Source organism: Anser cygnoides, chromosome 8 (assembly GCF_040182565.1).
Source record: "Anser cygnoides isolate HZ-2024a breed goose chromosome 8, Taihu_goose_T2T_genome, whole genome shotgun sequence".
NCBI lineage: Eukaryota > Metazoa > Chordata > Aves > Anseriformes > Anatidae > Anser > Anser cygnoides.
The window spans coordinates 31,767,113-31,788,627 of record NC_089880.1 but is presented as its reverse complement, the minus strand read 5'-3'; the positions used below and the strand labels follow the sequence as shown (position 1 = coordinate 31,788,627).

Genomic DNA, 21,515 nt, shown 5'->3' with positions numbered 1-21,515 from the left:
GCTTGTAAGTGAGATTGTATAATACGCAATTACATACAATTATGTTAATTAAACATAAATTACTACAATAAACAAAGCCGTAGCTTTAGTCGCACTGGGAAAATAATCCTCCTCCTATCATCTAAGACTCTTTTTTTTTTTTAGGGATGGAGGAAGGGGGGTATGTATTTATAAACCCCCATCTCCTGCCCAGCAATACCTGCTTCAGAGAGGGCCAAAAGGCCCCCGAGTGCTGCGGGCCAGCAGGAAGCCGTCTGCACACGCGGACAAGGACTGAGCACCCTCACGGGAGAGGAAACAGGGAGCAATCAAACTGCCCATTTACAACCAGCCAGCAGAAAGAAGCAGCATCCAGAATATTTGTTAAAATCTCAAACTAGCGCACAGGAAACGTTAATTCCAGAATAGAAAGTAAAGTAGCTCCAGCCAAAGTCCTACCTGTAGGGCGTAAACTGCTGTTACCAGTTTGCGAATGTAAATCCCCAAAAGGGAGGCATAGCTAAAATAAACCTCAACATTAAAAAAAAAAAGAAAAAAAAAAAGAAAAAAAAGAAAAAAAGAAAAAAAAGAAAAAAAAAAGAAAAAAGAAGAAAAAAAAGACAAAAAAAAAGAAAGAGAGAAATACAGGACCAGGCCACAGGAGAAAACGTTTCTCTCTGAGTGTCCAGCTGATCTTTAAAATTCAATCACAACTCAGCAGTCAATGCTCCCCTCCGTATTTTATCACGAGACACTTCCCTGTGCAGCCCTCCAGTACGTACTGGTCATGTATTTGCAGAGGCCACTTAAACAAATCAATTAGTCATTAGTACCTGGTGTGCATCCAGCTTAATGAAATAGTCTTTTCATCCATTATCATAGCTCAGACACAATCCCCGCAGAGTAAATGATGCAGGATCTTAAAAGTCACACTGCGTTAACAATTAAGATCAGAGTTACAGAGATCATTTTAGAGCTTTACATAATTTTCAGTTTAACAGTAACAGCCTCTGCGCAGCTTCCTAGGACAAGTTTGTTTGGTTAATGTCGGGGTATTGATGAGCTTAGATTCATTTTATGACTGTTTAAATTTTTAGAAAATTATCCAAGGTTATAACCAGTTCGGAAAGTGACAAGCTGAGAGGACTGAATTGACTGTAAAACCAGTTCAAGGCTCAAGCGTATTTGTTTTTTTCTCCCCAGCTAAACAAGTTGACAGGAAACGGCTCTGTCTGAGCAGCTACAAAAACAAGGGTGGGAGGAGTAGGAAAAATAAGTCACATCCTATATTATCAGAGTACTGCCAAATCCAAAATTAGATGGAATAAAGGAGTTCAGGAACCAAGTCTCCCATTCAAAAATCTAGAGCCTGAAGTCACTCTACAAGCAGACTACGAGTTGGGTGAGGCAGCACAGAGTAGCAATCCCAAATATTTGTTCTGCGAAACAGGGCAATGATTTTCAATCAACTAACTGATTATAAGTTCAAGCATACTCACACCTCTTCCAAAGCTTAGATGCTCAAATCAAAGCAAAGAAAATATCAGAATTTAGAACCCAGACGCTACAGCCACCTCCTCCTGATGGCGGGTGCTTTCACACCCGGGATTAAACCAACTGAGCAGGCTTCATTTTCACAAGCAGCGGTGGGATCGAGGTCACCTACTCGGTATTGCCACCAAGTGAGCTACAGGAGTAGCAGGAAGGAAATGTGGGAAGGGAAGAGAGCTTTGATGCCCTCCTAATGATCAGGAGGGCCAGGCACCAAAACGTCTGCGGGTAGCTGAGACACATCCTATGCATCTCCAGAAAGGAGGTGAAGATGTGGGAGAACACCTGGCAAGACAGTCCCCAGGGATCACAGTGCCTGAGAACCCGCTCCAAGACCCAATTTCACCCACTAAGGAACATCATCACCAGTACAAGAGGCATCTGAAGAGCTCATTAACCTCCCCACCGTGGCCATGTCTGACAGCTGCAGTACCGTTAAGAAATCACTGGATATGTCGTTTCTCTCATCTTTCCTCTTACATGGGAATCTTCTGTCAGCTCTTGAAATATAATAAAGACAAAGACTTAAAACACCAGGTATGTTTACTCAGTTTTATTAGACAAAACAAAAAGAAAAGTAGGATGTGTCTTAATACTTCATCTCGAGAACCTGGCGATCACAGAAAAATAAGAATAGTGTTTACAAAAGTTACAAAAGCTGCACTGCGTTCTGAGTTACAGGAAATGAGATTAATTGACGAGGAAGCTTTATAAAAATGCAATAACAGATTTTCAGCTGCTTATGAAATAACGATCTTTCCATGTATAAGCGTTCACAAAATCAGCACAGTATTGTAATTAAGGCACTTTGGATACATAATATTCACTTCCACGTATGAAAACAATTTCAGAGAAACCACAGGAAATTGCTACTGGTAGATAGTGACGGCATGCCCAGTACTGGCCATCAGAGCACCAGGTTTGTGTGACTGAGTGAAGCTAGCATTGAGATTTTTTTTACCCTGACAATTAAACACTGAAAACTCGTTCAAGGAAATTTACTTCTAAGGAGTTCGAGGAAGAATTCCACGGTTGAAACATTGTTAAAATTAATTTTAAAAGTTAAACAATTTAAAACAGAAGTCCATGATGAAATCTGCATGAAGTTCACATTAAGTATTAGTGCACGTAGCTGCATCAAAAGAGAAGCGTTCGCTTTCTTCATTCAATATCTACCTGCCATTTCATGAGGTACCCACCAACCACAGTAATATCCAAAGTAAATACAGTACAACAGCATAATTTGTCAAAGAAGCAACCCCTCCTTAACCATGTACTACTATTTCTAGTCCTCCTTTTCACTTCAGATTGTCACATGCTCGCTGCCTGTATCTGCCACACACACACACCATTTGCCAACAGATTCTACAGTAACTGTTCCCTAATTTAAAGAGAAATTAATGTCAGCTGCTTTTTACTCCACTGTCTCAAAAGCAAAATTTCAGTGGTAACTGAATAGTTCTGCAGACTTCTATCGCAGCCGTCGGTCCATAAATTCTGAGGAGTGAAAATACTCAAGAACCTGCTGCAAGCCCAGGTATTTTAACAGGAGTTAAATGGAATGATTCGCAATGACTTCAGGTTTGTGTAGAATCAGGCACTTCGTTTGTGTATTACTGTTGGTTTCACTTCACCCACTTGAATGAAAAATGCCGTGATTTAGGAGAAAAAAGCGACTTCTTCATAAATTAAAGCAGGACCTCTATGTAGAAACTATGCTTGCTCTAAACAACTCAGCTCATCACTAGAGCAAATAGTTTCCCCAATAGTACTTTACAAATCAGTAGGACACAGCAGATTTCACTTGAAGTGAGGAAGAAGAAACTGGCAGACAACTTGTTTACACCCAGCATCTTTACAGGCATGTTCCTGCTTCATCTGTGAGGAAGCATTAACTTTCAGAAAAAAAAACTTGTCCTCTACTGTTAACTCTTCTTTTACAAGAATGACAGCTTAAGGCACACTTCAGTATGAACTAGAGCTACTCGGCATTCCTCAGCACTGAAGTGTTCACCTTCTACACACCTGAAGTTTGCATTTAAAGCATGTCATTAACAGCTTTCTATCTAATCAAATACAAGAATTATTTACCTTCCTGAAACACGACACTCCACATTCCTGTTGGAGTGCTACTACAAGTGTTACTTGGTCCCCAGAATGACTTTTATACTGTGGTTTTTGTTTCTTTCCTAGGGCCCTGAGAGTGAACAAAAGACCAAGTATCAGAGTGCTCAGTTAACATTCATTAACCTGTTAAGCTTTGCTCTGTGCAGCAATCCACAGGACTCCGTTTTGCAGTACACCAGTAACGAGGGAGTTTGGAGAGCATCATAAGTAGTTCCATACAATTTAGTAGGCAGAAACCATTGCAACAGTGAAGCTGCCACATCTCGTAGAGTTGATTCTGTTACCTCTTTGCACAAGGTCCCTTACAGTTAATGCTGGGTGACAGCAGTCAGCTGTGAGCTAAAATGAATTATAAAATACTCGCTTGCAATCTGCTAATCTAAAGAACTCAACAGTAAAACATACCCCACGTGGGAATTCAGTTTCTTACTTCACAGAACAGGAATCTCCTTATGTCCATTTTCCTACGGAATAATGAACTAACGTGTCTACGTGTCTCCTCTTTTATCCCTTTGTAGACTACTGAAAAGTCTTCTAGACTTAGGGTTGTATCAGAATGCATTTGTGTAAAGTTACACGCTTCCAGAATTCAAAGGATTCAGCAAGACAAAATAGTAACAATCTCGCTTATAAATGTAAACTTTATGTGAATGTTTAGTAAGATAATGCCATCAGAAAAATATAGTTTTAATATAATGATCTTCTCTTACAGACAAGAAAAGTAGTTTGAGTAAGTACGTTTTAAAAGCAATGAGAACTGAGGAGATAAGTCCTACCCAGCAGAACACTCACTTCTTTGCGATTTAAGCATTTTACACACAGGAATAGAGTTGTATGCTGTGTTGTGACTGTAAGTGTCCTGAGAGTAGTTTCTTCCTCCGTGAACCTTCGAGAGAAGTAATGTCAGCTCTGAGCATTAAAATGCGTTAGATTATTCCCCAAATACATCTACAGTCATTAAGTTGAAGAGGGACAAATCAAGAGTATCTTTAGGGGGGGGAAAGAGTAGTTTATAAATGAACACCATAAATGGAAGGGAGGATTTTTAACCATTTTTTTTTTCATTAGGTAATAAAAGAGTTCGCATAACTTATGTTTGTTATTTTTTTGTTATGAGGAAAACCAACTAGAATAACAATTACTCAAATGGAAAGCAAGTACTCATTTATCCATAATCAAAGTAGAAAGGCAATCACGTTGAACAACAGTAAGTAGGATAATCTTTCTATTGACCTATTTTGATTACATGGTTAAAAATAACAAAACACAGACATGCTGACCAACATCTCATACAATGATACTACTCTGATTAGAGCAGAAATTAATGCATATATACTGAAAAAATGAGTAAAACAAATGAGTAAAACCGTTTTGCAAACTTCTTTGCGGACAAATTTGCAAGGGTGATCCCAGCTTTTACTGAACACGTTAAGAGAGCTGCCACAAAGGCCCTTCCCCCTTGGCTGACATTTTAAAAAGCACGTTATGATCTGATAATGGAAAACTACATTACATGCATATGCACACACGTACGCCCCGGCGTGCACACACACATATGCTGCAATACAGACACAGATACACACAGAGGCTACACACGGTGATGTACGCTGCAAAACGTTACCAGCGTCAGGGTGAGGTCCTACCACTGCTCCCAGCTAAAGTCATCTCCTCTACCAAACACAAGAAAAAAGCCTAAGATAGTAAGGAAAATGACTGCATTGCCAGCCAGCACCAGGCCACAGGCTCCCCATTTGATCTGAAATGCAAGGAAATGAAACAATCAAAGCAGTTCTCATAAGACAGGTACAGGCCAGTTAATTACATGCATTAGATAAACTAAACAAAATACTACAGAAAGGTGCTAAAAGCATGAAGAGAAAAAACAAACTATAAATACTTCAATTTATACTACTAATTACTTAATTAGCAACTACTCATTATTAACACAAGACTTCAACAGACAGACTAATGGTGCTATATTCTAGACCAAAACGATTACCTTGCCATACAAGTCACTAAAACATACCTATGTCACAGGAAAACCCAGTTAGATTAGCGTTCTCTTTTAAATACTACGTATGAAAATAAAAGATAGGCTTTCAAATAAATGCCAGGAACAAGCACAGAAAACAGCACAGGGCCTTAAAGGTAAACAGTTTTCTGTAACTATCTGCCTAGCCAAGTTTACTCTAATAAACGACATTTACTCTTAAAAGATACAGCTATGAATTAGAGTTCCCCCTCGTGGTCACTTCTGGTTCTGCCTATTGTCGGGTCCACAACCGAACAAAAACGTAGCGTTGGGAAATTGTGCGTTAAAAATAAATTAAAGCTAAGCAGACAAAGCTTTAGGCAAAACTGAAAGACCAAAGGGGAAAAAAAAATACAAACACAAGAATCTCATTAGGCAGTTTGGGAGACAGGACAAAAGAGTTCTTTGCCTTGGAAATAAAAGTGACAAAAATCTCACCACTGAAGAGCAGTTCATAAAGCAAAGCAAAGTTAACAGAATTTCCTCAGACTTTGAGAGGACAAAGCATGAGCTTGAGAAATGCTCTGAAAACCAGGAGGGCAGTTCTGGCAGTCTGGCCTTTTATCTTTTAACTGATAATGTGCTCCAGTCACCAAGTTTTCAGCATCCTACATGGACAAAGCAGACATTCTGAGATAAAAATAAGAAAGGTGGTGTAAGAAGCACTGGAAAAGCTGATGACAGAGAAAGGCATGAGATGAAGGAGGAGGCAATATCTTGTAGTGGACCACAGCAAAGCTAGAAGAAAACATCTAAAAACTTTTTAGTCATGTAAGTCATTTGTTCAGGTCACAAAGCTGCACAGACACGAGTTTCAGCAGTGACAGTTTTCATCAAAATCTAGAAATATCGCAATCAAGAAATTATTGAAAGGATTTACCAACACAAGTGGCTCACCTGGCTTAGGAAGAAACAAGGGCACACTTAAAGGTTATACTCAGTAACTGGTTTCTTATAAGATAACTAGCCGAACTCACCGCTTCGACCCGTGCCAGGATTATGGGAAACCCAAAGGCGGAGACCACAATCCCAGTGGTGAAGAAATACGCCAGCTCCCTGCAGGCGCTGCTGGCCGCGTCGCTGTCGTCACTCACTCTCTTTGCGATGAAGTGGGGAATGGGGCAGATGAAGTAAAATATTAAGACAAACATCGGCCAGTACACGCTGGGGAGAGAAAAAAAAAAAAAAAGATACATTGTCAGATTAGACGCGCGCTTTAACGGGAAGTAAGTTCTGTTTAGAAAAAAGCGATTGCACAGGCTGCTGCCCTACTTTGTGGTTGGAAAACTGGGTTTTAAAAAAGTGATTTAAGCAGAAGCTTTTGCCAGAAAGGGCCCCCCTCCACCCCCCTGCCCTGCCTGGCAGGATCAGTGCTCCCACGGCCTCACACGGGGCAGGGGCCTCCCTGGCACGCCCTAAAACTCGCTTACTTCTGTTTGCATCACCTCGCTGACTCAACTCGCGCCGCCACCTCACGGAAACCGCAGTCCCAGAGGAGACGCAGGAGGACGGGACGCGGAAGGACGGGAAGCAGCGGAAGCTTTCCCAAATCTGAGGGATTTCAGCCCAAAACCGAGCCAGCCACGAAGGCACGCCCTGGGTGGGACACGCGCCCCGTGAGCGCTCCCACTGGCTCCAGCTGGGCTGTGAGAAGCCCCGAGGGGGGGGGTGTTTAAATAATAATAATAATAATGATAATAATAAGGCGTGAGGGAAGGAGGAGCGGCTCACCCGTAGTACTCCAGGGCGCAGCCCAGCATGAGGAAGGTCAGCCCGATGGCTCCGCTGAACGACAGCCCCACGAGAGCTGCAAGGGGACAAGGCGGCGGTTGGTTACCGTTGGTGACCGTCGGTGACCGGGAGCGGGGCCGCGCCGCTCCCTCAGGGGTGCTGGGGGGGTGAGGGGGAGGGGGGGGCCGGTACCTTTGATGCCCGCCATGTTCCCGGCCGGCGCCCAGCTCCGCGGCCCCGCTGAGGTGGCGCCCGCCGCTTCCGCCTGCCGCCACTCCGCCCCGCCCGTCCCCAGCACGTCAGCGGCCGCCTTAAAGGGCCGGAAGCGGCCCGGAGGAGATCCCCGCGCTACGCCGGCCCGGCTCGGGAAAGGGGCTGCGGGCCCTTTAAGGGGCGGGAGGCGGGAAGGGGCGGGCCGCGAGCCGGCCGTCGCCATGGTAACGGGGCGGTGCTGCGCCAGCTCCTGTCAGGCGCTGAGGCGGCTGAGGGGAGCCCAGGCACCGCTCAAGTACACAAGCACAGCTTCACACAGCCCCCTCCAAAACCTGTTGTCTTGCCCCAAACAGCCCAGCTACCTGCTTGTCTCCTTGTGCCTCCCCCAGCAGCACCCACCCGTGACAGGAGGCCCCAGCTCACCCCCAGTTCCGCCACGACGGGCACGTCGCTTTTAGGGCAGGCTTCTTCAAGTATTAATGGTTTTGGCTCCTCATCATACAAAGGTGAAGCTTTGGCACAAAAGCCACCTTTTTGAAGTAACAATTTTTGCAAAGCCCTTACAACCCGCCTCCCAAGTGAGATTTTCTTCAGATAGCCCCCATCTTGGGCTATGACCTCTCACTCCATGTTTGGTCTGATACAGACAAGTTATTTCAAAAAAAAATAAAACCCAGGAAATTTAATACAAGTTTACATCTTGGTACAGCTACTGCTACCATTTGGGACCTGCAATATACTCAGATTTTTTGCTTATCCAGCACTTACAGAGAAGGTACCCTGAACTGTGTTGAAAGCAAGAAGGCAGAATTCCCCCCCTCCAAGCACAAAACATACCAGAATGCTAATTTGAGCTTTTAATGTATATACAAATGTTTTAGACCAGTCACAATTTCATTGAGTATATACTGTATTTACAAAAATTACAATAATTTAGTCAAACAGTAAACCTGAACATTGATAACCTCTGTCACTACCAGATATGACAAGAATTTTTTTTTAGTTAATTATCTTGATATACATACGTCCTAATACTTTCATGCATCCATAAAAACATTAGGGATGAAGTAATCAAAGTTTAAGTGGGGTAAGGTTTCTTTTGGTAGATAAAGTTTAATGATGGATTTGGATCTTGTGAACATGAATATCCAGAGTTTTTTGCCATGACAAACTTGATACAAAGCTAATGTAGTTTTCATTATTAAAAAAGTACATTATAGTAATGAGATCCTTTTTATTATATAGGCATAGGTCACAATATCTACAAATGTGAATGAGAAACAAACCAACAAATCACAGGAACATAATTCACATTCCAGATATCTCTTTAAATAAGACAAGCACATACTGGATCAAAACATTAATAAATAACATCCAGTTTGTTACTATTATCTTAAGGTCCTTTATATAAAAGGAGACCTATGTGTTGGTTTCACATTTTCAATTACTGGTAGTAAATAATGGACCGATACAACAAAAGGATGACTTTTATACAGAAAGCAATGTACTTTGACACACTGTCTTTGCAGTAAAAGTTTTGCCACTTGAAAATTTAAGTGCAACAACAAGTGGATTGTCTTTAAAAACTACCAGCTTTAAAGACTCGAATCAGATGGCAACCTGTTCCTCAAGCAGTAAATACAAATGATTTCCTGCCTATCTTCAATATACCTGCCTTCTCAAAGCTCAAATACAGATACGATTTGTTGGTAAATGAACTGCTAGCTTTAGCGATTCTATAAAAGGATAAAGTCAGATTTGGGGTGAGGAGCATAATTTCGTTTTTAACTAGGAAAGATGCTTCAGCAAAGATATTTCACTGTGATATTATTGCTTTGGTCCAAAACAAACTTCTAAGATAATCAATTTGCATTGTATTTACCTCAAAAATCAGACCTGGCCCACAGATGTCTACATGACAGCTTGTACACCGTGGTCTGAAAGTGAAATTGCAATGGGTTGCATTCTGCCAAGAGCCTTTGCCACATGTTCTGGAGCTGATAAAGGCATAGAGGTGATGCAAGTGGGCTGGAAAAAGTCTTCTGAATGCTCAGGAGGGGAAGTGTTACCTATAGTCTAGGAAGTTTCTAAAACTTCTCAGCAGAGTTTTAGCTTGTTGACATTTATTTTGTTTGATGCTTTCAACCTACTGATGAGAACTTCATGGGAAGTACAGTGCTCATTCTTCCCTTTTTACAACTGTGTTACCACCCTTCCTCCCAGCTCATTATTCCCCCAGAACTGCTGTTTAACAAGCCAACAAGGTGCAGTTTAACATCAATTACTTGTTCTTTGCTTTAAAGACACTTGGCTCCATGATGCTGAGGAATTTGTTCAATACATTTCACTGCTGGACTGTGAGGTGAAGTACAGTATTAATGCGTAAAGCAGCAGTAAGCTGCCACACTGATCAACCCAGGCTTCGGCTTTGTCTCTACTCAGACATACTATACTACATGAGCAATTAAGCAGCAAATGGTGACTGTTAGAAATGTGCCTATAATGAGCACTTAAATTTGATAAAGGTTGATTCAAACCTAGGAAGAAAGTACATCCAAGTCTGGGCTTCACCACCAGTTATAGAACTCAAGTGAAGTGTTGCCATATCACATTTTGCACACAGAAAAAAAGTAGGAAATTCACCAGATACACTGCGTCAGAGACAGAACAATTCCACCTTTTCCCAGAATGTGTTCTCTCTCACCCCACTAGAATCCAAAGGGGAAAAAAAAAGTTACAAGTAACTGTAGCCCCTTGGCTCCCATATGGCAAGCCAGGTGGCTAGAGTTCCTTTGAGCTCAGGATTCCTGAAACAAGTATAAGGAAACCTTTCTCTTGTTCTTCATGATAAGTATTAGGCTCTTAGTTTTCTGAAACTTCTGAATTTCCAGCCAGAGTTTGGTTGATCTGTGACATTTGTGACAAGAGACTATACAAGCACTAGCACAGGTCTGTAGTGGAGACTGAGAAAGTATCTAATACAAGGGTTTTTGTCCTTGGTTTTCAAATTCTGACCAGGCATCATTTAGCTCCATAAATATCATCTTTGCATATTGTTCATATGGCTGCCCAGTGGCCTAGAATAAAAACAGAAACAGAGATATCACATTTACCAAGTGAAACTACCAGAAGCAGACCTCTGTGCAGTTAGATTCTCAAGCAGTTATCGTTCACTTTCCATAAATTGTTTTCATTTTTTTCTTTGACAAGAAAAAACTACAGCTGAGGGCTGCTTACCTTGTTCATAGCTGAGAAGTTTCTTAGCTCTCCAGCTCTTTTGCTCCTCAGAGCTGATAGCCCCCCAGATGTGATAGAGTAAAGCAATGCAGTCCCAAGAGGGGTAAAAAACTTTAAGCTTTGCAAGAGTCACTTTACCTTCACTGAAGGGGGAGAGCTACCAGTTGACACAGTTCCTTCATAAAAGCAGTAGCCCCGCAATCCTCTCTGCAGCCTGCATCTTCTCAAGCCTTGACACCCACTGCACTGAAAACCTCAGAGCCTCCATTTCCTTCAAGGTGGAAGCCTCACCACCAGACGGTTTCCTAGATTGTGTCACTGCATGCAGGCTGCTAAGTGTAAGCAGCAAGACCAGAAGCCACAAGTCTGATAATCAGAACCTGATTCTTCCGTTTTAGAAGTTCAACTGTAGGACCCACCCCTGCCTTTCATACGCCTTCACCACAGCCCCGTCTCCTCTAGCAGGCACAATATTCTGGACTGTCATTCACCAGAAACGCAGCTTAGAGTCAAAGTGAGGGCGAGAATCTCTTGCTCAGAGTGGCTTGTACCAAGCACAGACCTGGGACCGGACACGGTTGCAGTTCTCACCTTTAAATCTTGAAAAAATCTTGAACGAGAATGTTTCTACAAACTTGTTTGTACCAATTAATTATTCAACCACATTTAACACTTCATAATTAACCTTGTTTTTTTGAGGACAGTAACAATTTCTGATCAGTGTGAACTAGGAAAATCTTACCTTGTCGGGATGAACGACAAGCACTGCCCGCCGGTAGACCTTCTTCACTTGCTCTGGCGTTACAAGATCTGCCATACTCACAGGCTTCCACTTGGTTTCCCCTGCCCACAAGACAGTGTGCATTGTGGACAGCAGCGCTCGTATATTTCTCTCCTTCCCTTCAATCCATTCCAGGACCTGAAGAGAAGAACACGAATCTCAATTTACGCCTTACGTTAGATATTCCAGTAGGAAAAGGTTTCTGCATTTGAAAAGCAATGACTCCAAGGAGCATCTTGTATTTCTTCCTAAGCTTTGAAAGCCTTTGGGAGATATTTGTTGAAGATATCCGTCAATCTGTTCTTTAATTTTCATATCACCACTTGAAAGCTGAGACACACCCAGAGCAACACCCCTGCCAAAATTACTGAGGTGGTCCACTGCTAAGAACACTTCTGAACAATCATTAGATGGAATAGTCAAAAGTAAATGAAATGTTTAACTGTGTGGCTCTTCGGCAAGCTTAACTGCATACTTAAAAATAAGCTTGACTGGAACTCTGCTGTGGATACACATCTTTAGAAGACTTCACTCTAGACGTGCACAAAAGACTCATGCTGAAAACTGGCTTCATTGCAAATCCTTTCAAACTCTAAGTCAGAAGCCTCAAATTCTGTCCATGTGCCTATTTTTTTATTAATCTGCAATCCAGCAGTCAAATAAAGCCCTTCCCTACATGATGTAGTCCCCCTTAGTGGTTGCCATTTTAGCCCACAGTCACAGAAAGGGAGGAGGACAGGGATGCAAACACGAAAACCAAAGTGTAAATAGATTCTGAGGCTTAAGAAGTGATTCCATGAATCAAAATGCATCAGAGCAAAGTGAACGGTATTGGGAATGGAGAATCATGCTTCAGTAATTCTGCGGTTTGCTGAGGGGAAAACGTTGCAGACATTAAGCGGTACCACATGAATAGCTGAAGTTGTACAGCTCATGAATTGAGAGAAGTGTGCCCAGCTGATGGCTTGACTGCTGTCCAGCTCAGTTACAAGTGGCTGATGGTAGCGTCCAGCACGGTTGCTGGCACACACTTTCCAAATGTTAAAGACTTTCCAAAAGGTTAAAGAAAAAATAGTAATAACCACACATTCTGTTTTTCTGGTTTGTAGAAGTTTGCTTGGCTTTTGCTTTGGGCTTTCACTCTCAGTTCTGTATCTTTCTGTAATTATAATTTGTGGCTTTATATTCCCAATGCAGAGTGGGGCAGAATTAATTTCCTTCCCTTCATAATAGACCTGTAGTTTGGCAATTTATTCTGGAGAAAAGTAAGAATTCCAAAGTGGACAAGATTAATGAGACCGAGGTTTAGTTCAATCAGCTGTGCCTGCTAATCAGAGCTGGAGTAATGTGGAAGACCAGCAGCCATGAACTGAGCAAGCCACTGTTGTTTGCCACAGTCTCGCTTAGGACAGAAATGCATCCTTGGAGTTTTAATTGCATTCCAAAGGACATTCACCTCTCCAGGAAAGGTGTGAAAATGTATTATATGAACAAACAGCAGGAAGCTCTCACTTTCTGCCCCAAGGCAGTCTCGTTATGAGGCAAGGTCCGTCATTTGGCCAAAAGCTGGGTTTGGCAGAAGAACAGGCAGCTTCTTACAAATAAGCCAGATGAAAGAGCAGCGATTTCAGAAGAGAGGGTGTTATTTTTAGAAAAACTCACTCCTTTCTCTACGTGGTATCTCTCATTCTGATGAGAAAGTGGAGATTCTTTAAGATATTCTCCAATACCTGCAGTATCCGACTGTTTTCTGATCACATTGCTGTCTGGGATGCAAATGGGGAGCACAGCAGCTCATGACAGTACCAAGTTTAGACACCTATCTTATGGAAAACAAGGATGAGAGATACCATGTGTGCTCGCCATCCAGCAATGCCGTGGAGGATGTGCACTAGACTAAGTGCTAAAACAGGAGCACAGCTTCTGGCACTAGATGATCTTTCCATTTGTTCCGCTGCCCCTCACAGGCAGTAAGGCCAGTGACCGACTGCCCCCCTCCACCTTTCAGGAGCGGTGTTTAAGCAGCCTCCAGCATGATGAGAGTGAAAGACAGATTGAATCGCTAAGAGCATAAACAAGAACGTTGCTTACTTTTAGTTTTTCAGGGTCCATTTCCTTAGCCATTTCTTCCTTTCTCATCTCAGCTATTGTTTTGGGCCCCTTCTTGTCCTTGTGAGCATTAAAACCTTGACCAGATAATAGATCTTCGAAATCTGCAGACACTTTTGGTTTTGTATCTTGAAAAGCAAGAAGTTGTTCTCACAACACAGGTTTATTTAACACAGCTTTTCCACCCAAGCCACCCCCCCCACACTTATCACTATACCAGTCTCACAGTGCTGATGAATATATGTAGATTCTCACAAAAGAGGTATAAGCTAATGCTACTTTAGAATTATCATAATCACCCATTTTAATCCAGGATTTTCTGAGTGTTAGCACGCTTTACAGTCTAGGACAGGACAACTAGTGTTGAACTTCATATATCAAATGATCAGCATGACTTGCTTGCCAGACTCTAGCCTGTTTTGGTGTCTGAGCCTTAAAGCGGTATTGCAAAGAGCCAACCTTTTGGACACTGAACTCTGAAATGCTTACCAGCATTAGCTGGTCCTTTTCCACGTTCGCTCTGTGCTCCCGGCATTGCAGAGAAACTCACGTTGTAATTGGGCTTGTTCTGGGGAGAGGCATGAGGCATGCTTGGCTGGGCTTTGGGCTGTGCCTGCTGCCAGCCGTAGCCAGCTCCTTGCTGCCAACTGCTGCCGCCCATGGGCTGGGGAGAGGGCTTCTGCGGCGAGGTGGGGAATCCTCCGCCCATGCCTGTTGGCGTGGTCGGTTTACTGGCAAATGAAGGCCCACCTGCACAGTAAGGGGAAAAGGAGTGAGGGCATGCATTAGGAAACAGGGCAATGACTCACTTTCCGAAAAAGGGAACCTAAACAAAATCCCCCAGGCAGCTGGCTTCCACTTTCGGCTCTGCCACAAACGTACTTTCGCAACATCATGCAAAGCCCTACAACTTTCCTGCCACTGCTCTGCAAACTGCTTAAAAGACAGCACCCGCCTTTGGAGCTCGCAGTGATATCAGAGCAGCAGCTTACTGGGGAAAAGCAGGGACAGGGACACGCAGCTAGCTGGGAACCACAGCTGCTGCGTTATAGTGGCACCATCAAGTTGACACGCTGAAATAGTATCTCCTTATGCCATGCTGCTGTGGTATTATCCCACAGAGGTGTGTGTTTCAGCACCTTGCTACTTTAGGGGATAGTTCTCTGATTTAGTTTGTGCTGGGTGATATTTAGTGTTGACGTTTTATTATTTGAAACTAATCTCCACACTTAACTTCGAGCTCTGGAACATGCCATGGAAAGTGGGTCAAGTGCTTTTGACTTAGTTATGAGCAACAAAAATGTGGTTAAATATCCTGTGCAAGCCAAGTCATTTGTTTTTGAACTCCATAGCTTCGCTACAGAATACATGTTTTAAAAGCACCTCAACCGCTCTGACATGAGTCTTGGCATTCTTTTTATTTTGCTCCTGCAGAGCAGCTAGTGATCCAGCAGAGGGAACTGGGAAACCTAATTCCAGAACCATGCTGGTACTGACGCAAAGGAGAAAACAAACATCAGATAAAACCACAATGGCTTGCAAAGAGCTGAGGGCAGTGACAAAGGGAAGAAAAATCTATTTACCAGAGTCAGAGAGACTGACATGCTGGGTTTTAAGGAAAACTTAAATCATTTGTCAAAATTGACTTTTTAAATGTTGGGGCTGAGGGTTTGCTGATAGTTTTGTGAGATAAAACATGGAGAAAATGCTTGTCTAAGAGTCAAGTAAACAGTCCTTTGTGGCCAGGTGCAAATGAAAATGGATTTGGACTCCACCTTCCGATAGTACTGTAAATTGGAGGCAGATTAGTGAGGTACCACAGGCTTCCTCAGAAAAGGAGGAAAGCGAGTCAAGGCTAGAAGGACAAAATATTTCCTCAAGGACCCCAGTAGCTTTGAAGAGCCAGCATCTGTTCCCAGGTACTGCTCCAGGGTCTGCAGCAACAGTTCTGCAGTTGGAGTTAAACTGATCAGTATCAAGAGTTTCTGTCTAAGGATGCTGCTGAGACTGAGGCTTCACTTTGCAAACCATGTAGCCTACAAGGTCCCAACAGGTTGTTAGCACTTTTTTTAGCAAACCTGTGCTTTTACTGATGTTCCATCAAAAAAAAAAAAACTTACAGGGAGTTAGGCAGGAGGGAATGCCTGAATGTGGCACTGGCATGCAGCTAGGCTGAGAAAACCCAGAGTTCTTTGTCACATATCAAGTTGTTCATTTTATTTCTCTAAAACAGAGGAAGCTGGTAATGTTTTTTGTAAGGGATGCAAACCTGCTAAACTTGCTCCAAGAGTCCCCAGGTCAGCAAATGGATCCAGTGTTTGGGGTTTAGGCTGATGCGTAGGAGTGCTATGGAGGGATCCTGTAGGACTGGTGGCAGCTGACCTGCTTCCCACACCTAGGCCACCTTAAAGAAAGGAAGGGGGAAAAAAAAAAAAACAAAACACCTCAGTTTTTATCCTTATTTTAGCTGAGTGCAGCTCTTAACCAGTGCTCAGTCACATAATGTTACAAGACTGCTGTTAAAATTAAGTACATTGTTGTCAGGTTCCTAAGCACTCTCAATTCAGCATTGGCCCAGACTACTTGCACTCCCACTCACAATTAGGCTCAGCAACAAGAACATTCCCTAGACTGTCTGCAGTGACAGAGTAATTATGATAAATGGGTATATTTTAAGAACTAAAAGCTTTCAGGAAGCAAGTTTTGGTAGGACACACATACTCTCCCAGGAGTAAAAAGAATCATGCTGTTATTTAGCAGCATCCAAGGAACGCACAGCACTTCCCAGGTCCTTCTCTTGACTCCACATCTTAACAAAACACAACTGCATCCACCCTCACCTAACGCCTGTCCCACCTCAGGCCCTGGTCTTCTGAGGAAGGAAAGACAGATTTTTGAAGTTTAGCAATCTCTAGCCACATCCTCGCATGGATGACTGGGAGACGAGGACAATAGGGGCAGTGTACCTGCTGCAGTTCAGACAAAACCAAAATCCTGATCGAAGCTTTGCTGTATTAATGTGCTAAGCAGCAGAAAGTGGCAACTCATTGTCTGCAGTCACTGGTAGCATCTTCCACCTGCCTCTCCTCTCTCAGGGTTCACTAAGGGTTTCTTAAGTGTCCTTAGGTTCTTACGATACGTACCTGGCTTGCTGGGCCAGTCCCAACCACCTGAAACATCTGGTTGTATGGAAACCGTTGGTGTGCTAGAAGCTAAGCAGAATGACTATGTATAAATATCTCAAAGCAGTACAGCAAAAACAACATAATAGGAAGAGTAGGGAGCAAGAAGCAAGAGAGACAGTACAGGGCTGTGTCCATTTACCATTTGCTAATTGCAGTGAACTTCTGCCCCACAAAGGACATTACATATTTACAATTTGCTTCTGATCTCATACTATACAGAGGTAAGCAGGGAAGGACATAGATGTGCAGTCTTAATTTCATGGCAACTTTGGCCAGAGGCTTTGTATGTAGGTTTATATAACCTTATCACCAGAATAACACGGGTTTTTGCCTTTCTGAATACAACACAACCCCAGCAAATATTCTATATGCAAAGGGCAAGGATGGAGAACACAAATACAGCAGAACAGCACCCACACGGATGGAAGCCATAAAGAAAGCAGTCTTTTCTTTAACCCTGTATCAAAGTCTGTCCACCTATACAGTTCACCCTGCCAGCTTTTCATTATACATAGACACTAGTGTTGTAATCTAATACCTCATCGTGCTGGGATACCATTTAAATTCCTTTCATTAGTGCAGCCAGCTCCAAGTGTGACCCGAATGTCTTATTCACAGAGTTAATATCCACTACCCTAATTTGGCAAAGCAAGGATGTAAGCAGTGCCAGCAACACATTAATTCCCCCTTTTGTCATTCTGACTTTCCAGGGAGGCTTTCTTACCCAAGGGACATGTGTTAGATGGTCAGACACAAACAAATTAGTATCTGAATGTGTTTCAGTCAGAGAAGGTTACAACACTAAGTTTTGGCACGGGGGGAGAAACGGACAGCTAAGGGACATTATTTCAAATGAAGAAAAAGATGAAAAGAGCCCAAAGAAAAAATAATATTCTCTTCAAACAAGAATTTAGAGAGTCAAATTTAACTGGGAATTTGGCCAGGATTAGTATCAGATCTAAAGAAAGCAGATATCTTTAACTAAAGTCACCAAAGGACATGTGTTTTCTCTAGCAGGCTTAATATGCCATGCTCTGTTTAGTTCAATTAATGGCAGTTTGTTCAAACAAGACCTCATAACCACAGGAATACACAGGCAGACATTCTTCATGGCCTCTTTTCTCATGTATACAAATAGCTTATTAATTAAGTATAAGACTTGAACAAAACAAGTCTCGTCCTACCACACTTCAAATATGAATATGCTTTAAGTCTAGAGACAAAAGGCCCTTTCCTGTGTAGTGGGGTTTGTGTGGTTTACAGTCATTTCATGGTAAGCGTTGGTTTGTACTTAATGGCTCCATCACAATTTAAAAGCAGCATTTCATGTTTACTTAAATACACCAGAAGATCCTCAATTTCCTACCCATGTGAAAGGGATCGCTGTGCACAGTTGGTGAAGGACTTCTCGTTGCCTGAAGGAAAGGATCACCAGGGACATTTGCTGAACCAAGAAAGGAACCCAGGAGGTCTGGACCAGCTTGCTTAGGGCTACTTCCAAATGGATCAAAGGCAGTTGCTGTAAAACAAATTTGAGAAAACAAAATCACTAACCATGTACAATGACTGCTGCACGGCCAGCCTCTGGAAGGTGCCACTGACGTCAGCTACAGCATCGCTCACGCCAGTGCCTCCTTAACAAAATGAAAAAAAAAAATACTGTTTCTGTACAAGAAAGTTGGCAGGCATTGCAAATACTTTAAGTTATTAGTTGCTGAGAAAAAGTAAAGTAAGCATACTGTGCTCTTTGAATTATGCACGCGTTGACAACATGTCAGCTCTCAAGCTGTAACATAAAGGATTAGGCAAACCAAACCCAGGGAGGCTGTGCAGTTAAGCATGGTGCAGAGACCTGCTGTCGGAGCAGGCCAGTTGCTCTCGTTTCGTCTTCGGCAAAACCGACCACCTATTCCAGAGACCCTCAGTGAATCTGAGCAACTTGGACTGGACTCTTTACCCTATTCAGTTACACGTGGTTTTCACTTACCCTCCTCCACTCACTTAACCCTCCAAAAGATCCCTCTTCCTAGTATCTATTCAACCATTCCCTCCACCAGTCTGATTTCAATCTTTGGAACAACAAAGATAAAAAAATAATTTTAAAAATATTCTCATATTGCCTATCTTGTCTGCAGAATGACCGGAAACAGCAGAAGTGTGTAGCCACATTTCATAGTCCAAGACAAGCCCATCGCTCTAGACCCACTGAAGTTAAAAAAAAATAAAAAAATAAATCCAAAGCACTGCAGGTCTAACCAAAACCCAAGAGACTGGCGATCTGCTTTGTGTTCATGGCTGTGACGATGCACTGACTCCTGTCTCAGAGTAGAGGAGCTGGGAGGCCTCTTGGGATCCCTCCTGGCTCTTAGTTTCACGAAATGAGTGTACCCAAGGAGGAACGAACAGCCTGGAGCAGATCACCCAGGTGGCATTCTCAAGCACGTGCCCCATGTCACACGCAAGGCCCAGCCAGCATTACCTTCTCCTGCCCTTGGGGACGGGGATGGAGACGCCGAAGCTGCAGAACGCCGAGGAGTTGACTGCACCGATCCAGGTCCCCCCACGTGAAAGACCTCCTCAGCAGCGGGCTGTCCACTTTGACTCTGGGAACCTGACCCGCCAACCCCAAACAAATCATTCAGCAAGTCTGAGTTAGAGGGGGCAGCGGCGGGCTGCGAGGGAAAACTCTTGCTCATGGGGCTACCGTCCAGCCCCAGCAAGTCAACGTCTTCAGGCGGGGGTGGTGCCGGAGGCTCTTGCTGCTTTTTGCTGTGTTTTGGTGTCCCGTGAGGCTTGTCACCACTGGCATTACTGTGCTGACTGGAAAGGGACAAGAGTTCGTCATCTGACTGTTCGCTTTCCTCATGCACCAACGCTGCTCGATCCTCTGAGGTGGGGTGAGAGCTACTTTTGTCAGATTTCTGATCTAAACGACGATTAAAAATAAAATTAGGTAGCTGTTAGTTTTTTCATCACAAAGCTCCCATAAAAATCAGCTTACACGTAGAACAAAAAGCTACTGAGAATGAAACCTAACAAAACGCTGCCATGGTAAAGATTAATCTAAAGTCTTTGCTGGCCTGCATTGTAAGCAGTCAGTGTTATTGATCAGGAAACACAGAGGGAGGTTAATTGGCTCTCCTGAAGTCTGAAGAGCAGGCACAGAGGAGAACTGAGCAAGTTTCTGGGTCAGGACCAAGCATCCATGGTGATCTCCAGCCATGCCTCACAAACCAGGCAAAACAAGGCTCATTAAAAAGGAGCAGTAACATAAACCACCTTCCTAGCTTTGGAACCTAGGCCAGGTTCGTACCGAACATATCCCTGGGGCCACGGGAGGAACGCTGTGTTTGGCACCACCGTGAGGGTTTTGAGGCATTCAGCGCTATTGAATGGCCTCTCTGACAGGCACCCTCTCAGCGCTGCATTCTCACAGCACCTCATATATGAAGTACAACATTAGCAAAAAGCAGCTGAATTTTGTTTTAGCATCAAGGATGCCTAGGGCAAAGGTTTACGTTAGAACTATGTCAATAGCCTGTCACACACAGCACGAGCAGACGATGTTTGAAGGGGACATTGTAGGAAATTAATTTCCACTCAATTGCAACATACGGGTGTGACCAGCAATGCACTGATCTAATGTGAAAGGCATGTTACAGTCAGATCCTTCAGCCTCCCTCTGTGCTTCAGGGAGGGGGAAAAAAAAGTTGTTTATATCATTCTAAGCAGATTTTACTTTAAAGTCTGCATACCTTGCCAGCTGAGAGATGAGAAGAATGCACTCTGTCCAACGTTTCTGATGTTGTCCGGGGGTGAATCTGTAGGACCTTTACCTGTAGCACAGAACACCAAAATAAAGAAATAAAAATTAAAATAAATCAAAACAAATTTCAGCGTCTAGGTGAGCATGTAAATCAAGTGAGTAAACCTGTGCAGCTCTGACCTGCCAAAGCAAGAGTGTCCTGATGCTCCTGATGAGAGGAGAAAAGAATGGTTGGATTGATGTCTTTTGTTGTGAAGTTCTCCCAAGGAGGAGTTAATTCTGTTTGTCTATCAGTAGATTGTATTTCTATCTCCAGTATGACATGAAAGAGCTGGGGATATTTGTCTGGAGAGTCACAGGCATCCAGTTCAGGTCTAAATGGGGACAAGAACTGGTCAATTAGAAAGAAAAGGATGTTTCTGCAAATCCATACAGTCTTTCAATAGATGCCCACAGACAGACTTTCATGTTTCAGCTGTGAACATTCTCCTTCAGCCTTGATAAGGCTTTTATGCTTCAGGTTTGATTAATGCTCAGCTTAAAATACTCACTTGGTGAATTTTAATGTGGTTGTTCCCAGCGCTATGAATCCAGTGTGAAATTGAATTTGGAATATTTGTGTGTTGGTCATCTGGAAAACAAAGCACCAGACTGAACAAGAGCTTAAACTGATGAAATTAAAATATTTGTTCCCTGCACATACAGACTATTAAGTCTACCTTACTACCTGTTACTACATACAATAATTATAACTGCTACAAAAGCTAACTCATTGTTTTACAGAAGGCAGAGCTTTCCCTTCTC

The 21,515-nt window shown here is 43.0% G+C and overlaps 2 protein-coding genes across 5 annotated transcripts in view; both read right to left on the bottom strand.

Annotated features, from left to right (window-relative positions):
- Positions 1–2,068: 2,068 nt before the first annotated feature.
- On the bottom strand, positions 2,069–7,766 carry LEPROT (leptin receptor overlapping transcript). Its single transcript, XM_048062160.2, has 4 exons — positions 7,613–7,766; positions 7,421–7,496; positions 6,667–6,853; positions 2,069–5,413 (listed from the first exon to the last, which is right to left on the bottom strand). The coding sequence occupies exons 1-4, from the start codon at positions 7,626–7,628 to the stop codon at positions 5,297–5,299; spliced, it is 396 nt and encodes a 131-aa protein (XP_047918117.1). The 5' UTR covers positions 7,629–7,766; the 3' UTR covers positions 2,069–5,296.
- Positions 7,767–8,477: 711 nt separating this feature from the next.
- The window catches only part of DNAJC6 (DnaJ heat shock protein family (Hsp40) member C6), a 46,047-nt gene continuing 33,009 nt past the window's right edge, over positions 8,478–21,515 (bottom strand). For all 4 annotated transcript variants that reach the window (XM_067001264.1, XM_048062152.2, XM_067001263.1 and 1 more), the window contains exons 9-19: positions 21,263–21,342; positions 20,892–21,085; positions 20,701–20,781; positions 19,425–19,871; positions 18,312–18,464; positions 16,904–16,972; positions 16,030–16,164; positions 14,250–14,510; positions 13,743–13,888; positions 11,613–11,789; positions 8,478–10,710 (exon numbers count right to left, since the gene is read on the bottom strand). In XM_067001264.1, coding sequence (XP_066857365.1) covers positions 10,609–10,710; positions 11,613–11,789; positions 13,743–13,888; positions 14,250–14,510; positions 16,030–16,164; positions 16,904–16,972; positions 18,312–18,464; positions 19,425–19,871; positions 20,701–20,781; positions 20,892–21,085; positions 21,263–21,342 — 1,845 coding nt within the window. In that variant the 3' untranslated portion in view covers positions 8,478–10,608. The remainder of the gene's footprint in view (positions 10,711–11,612; positions 11,790–13,742; positions 13,889–14,249; positions 14,511–16,029; positions 16,165–16,903; positions 16,973–18,311; positions 18,465–19,424; positions 19,872–20,700; positions 20,782–20,891; positions 21,086–21,262; positions 21,343–21,515) is intronic.

Excerpts from the sequence above, each read along its gene's own strand:
- LEPROT (XM_048062160.2), bottom strand. Across the intron at positions 6,854-7,420 it reads TGCGCCCTGGAGTACTACGG|CGTGTACTGGCCGATGTTTG; the intron begins GTGAGCCGCTCC and ends TTCTCTCCCCAG. Across the intron at positions 5,414-6,666 it reads TCCTGGCACGGGTCGAAGCG|ATCAAATGGGGAGCCTGTGG; the intron begins GTGAGTTCGGCT and ends CTTGCATTTCAG.